This window comes from Alosa pseudoharengus, unplaced genomic scaffold (genome assembly GCF_046254945.1).
Source record: "Alosa pseudoharengus isolate Yale_2024_CS ecotype anadromous, Long Island Sound unplaced genomic scaffold, YU_APseudo_1.1 YU_APseudo_1.1_scf_21, whole genome shotgun sequence".
Taxonomy (NCBI): domain Eukaryota; kingdom Metazoa; phylum Chordata; class Actinopteri; order Clupeiformes; family Clupeidae; genus Alosa; species Alosa pseudoharengus.
The window spans coordinates 12730811-12733310 of record NW_027468674.1 but is presented as its reverse complement, the minus strand read 5'-3'; the positions used below and the strand labels follow the sequence as shown (position 1 = coordinate 12733310).

The 2500-nt window shown below is 41.0% G+C and overlaps 1 protein-coding gene across 1 annotated transcript in view; it reads left to right on the top strand.

The window, feature by feature from the left end:
* The window catches only part of ndst2b (N-deacetylase/N-sulfotransferase (heparan glucosaminyl) 2b), a 22174-nt gene that overhangs the window by 13216 nt on the left and 6458 nt on the right, over positions 1-2500 (top strand). Inside the window, exon 8 of the mRNA XM_076297917.1 lies at positions 2101-2224. Coding sequence (XP_076154032.1) covers positions 2101-2224 — 124 coding nt within the window. The remainder of the gene's footprint in view (positions 1-2100; positions 2225-2500) is intronic.

Sequence of the window (2500 nt, the reverse complement as noted above, 5' to 3'; positions counted from 1 at the left end):
AATAGTGGCTATAGCACCGTTTAAAAGCTGAGAAAAGGCTCTTTCATGTGACACATGTCTGATGAGTAGGCCTAGCCTACTTCTCGAGGAGTTCAACAGAGAAGAATGGGTGAATTTGGACGCACTTCATATGCCTTGTAGTGAAGTGAAGCTGAATCGCTGCGCCATGCTGCGCAGGAGACTGCGGCTCACTGGTAGTTATTATAGGTAACTTCAAATCAGCGCAATTTACCCTTATAGGCTACTGCACATTACAAGATCTGTACGAGATGATCCGCAGCACTGAAGTGAGAAATGATTTAATGATGTGAGCGCTTTTTTCCCCATTTCGACCTGAATATTGGTGGGGACATTTCAGTCGTAATTAGACATTGGTGTGGACCAGGGGCGGATTATGAACTTTCGGGCCCCTGGGCCCAGATGTATTAAGGGCCCCCCACTTATTGTCGTATATGTGGGAGGGGGGGGGGGGGGGGGTTAATTTGTTTGATGTGATTTCCTCTATTCTGGTGCATTTTGGGGATGGCCAATACTAAATTCAATCAGATTCATAGCCTACATCCTGATTTGTTGATATTGAGGCAATGATTCCATGCAAAGGCTTGGGCTTCAGGGCCCCCTGACCCCTTGGGCCCATGGGCCTGGGCCCGGTAGGCCCGTGCAGTAATCCATCCCTGGTGTGGACACGTCCTTCGGTCCCTACGCAAATCTACGCCCCTGCCGCCAGACTCCTAACTCTCATGTCTAGAAGAACTTGGCTTTAATTCCAGTGTTGGGAACAAACATTTGAATGCATTTGAAGTGGGAAATGAAGTGGAAATTACTGTGCTATGCAGTGTTCCTCTGATTATCATATTGAGTCATTACACAGTGGAATTCATCTGTGTGACTCATCTGCACTTATCAGTGCAAGTCTGCATTTGGTTATATGAATCTGAATATATATATATATATATATATATATATATATATATATATATATATATATATAACCTGAACACTGATGATTGACTGCTTCTAATTTAATCTGTGACATTGTTTAATTCAAATGGAGGTAGACCTCAAGTGAAAGAACAGATGTTATCGAAACACTCCACAATACTAGAGGCTTCATGACTACTGAAATTGTTTTGCATAATAGTAGTTGACTAGTCGTACGTTACCAGTACAGTGCTGGTGCTAACATTACTGCTAGTTCTAACTGATGGCAGCAGATGTTTCATTTTTAGGTGGTTATCCATAGCAGGTGTGTTCTTATTATGGCTGTAAAGATTATTTTCATATTAACCTGCCTATTATTTTCTTGATTAATCGTTTAGTTGTTTGATCAGTAAAATCCCAGAAAATGGTGAAGAATTGAGTAAAGCTGAACATTTTCAGTGTTCAAGCTTTTGAAAAGAGTTTAAGAGGCTACAATCAGAGAAATCATATGCATTTTCCACAAAAATGGCACAAACAGATTAATCAATTATCAAAATAGTTGCCAATTAATATACAGCTAATTGATTAATCATTAAAGCCCTAGCTGTTGTTGTATTTTTATACAGCTGTAAGCTACTGAATACACAGCACCGCGGAACAGGTCTCATTTTTGGTGAAGTACTCTAGCCCGTTTAGCACTGAGCCATTTTGTTAATGACTACTTTAGTGCTGCTTAAAGCACCGACGAGTGATTTTAATAGTCTGCATGAGCAAGTTAGCCATGTGTGTAATATAAGATGGTAATAACAATCGAACAAAACAAAACAACAGCAGGTCTGCAGTGCAACTATGAAACTGAGGAGTGACAGTGAGAGAGAAAACAGATTGAAAAATGTAGTGCCTATAACATAGAGTTGTATTCTTATGTATTCTTTCATTGGTTGCTCTCTCTCTTCCTTTCTTTCTTTATTTTTTTTGGTCTTCCTCTCTCTCCTCTCTCTCTTTCTTTCTTTCTTTCTTTCTTTCTTTCTCTTTCTTTCTTTCTTTCTTTTTCTCTCATGGTCTCTCTCTTTCTTTCTCTTTCTTTCTTTCTCTCTCTCTCTCTCTCTCTATTTCTCTCTCTCTCTCTCTCTCTCTCTCTCTCTCTCTCTCTATTTTTCTCTCTCTCTCTCTCTGTAGGTACAACAGCTTTGCACTCGTTTCTCTCCCTCCATCCTGCCATCTCCAGTAGTTTCCCCAGCCCGGTGTCATTTGAGGAGGTGCAGTTCTTTAGTGGGCCCAACTACCAGCGGGGCATTGACTGGTAAGGAGCATGCACACACACACACTAAAACACACTAAAACACAAACACACACACACACACACACACACTAAAACACACACACACACACACACACACCCACACACACACTAAAACACCCATACACACACACACACTAAAACACACACACACACTCACACACAGTGGTGTCATGTCTTTTCTCCGATAAGCACTTGTTCTACACACACACACACACACACACACACACTGACTGATCACCAGTCAAACTTTTTGCAGTTATTCCTTATTTCCTGGTG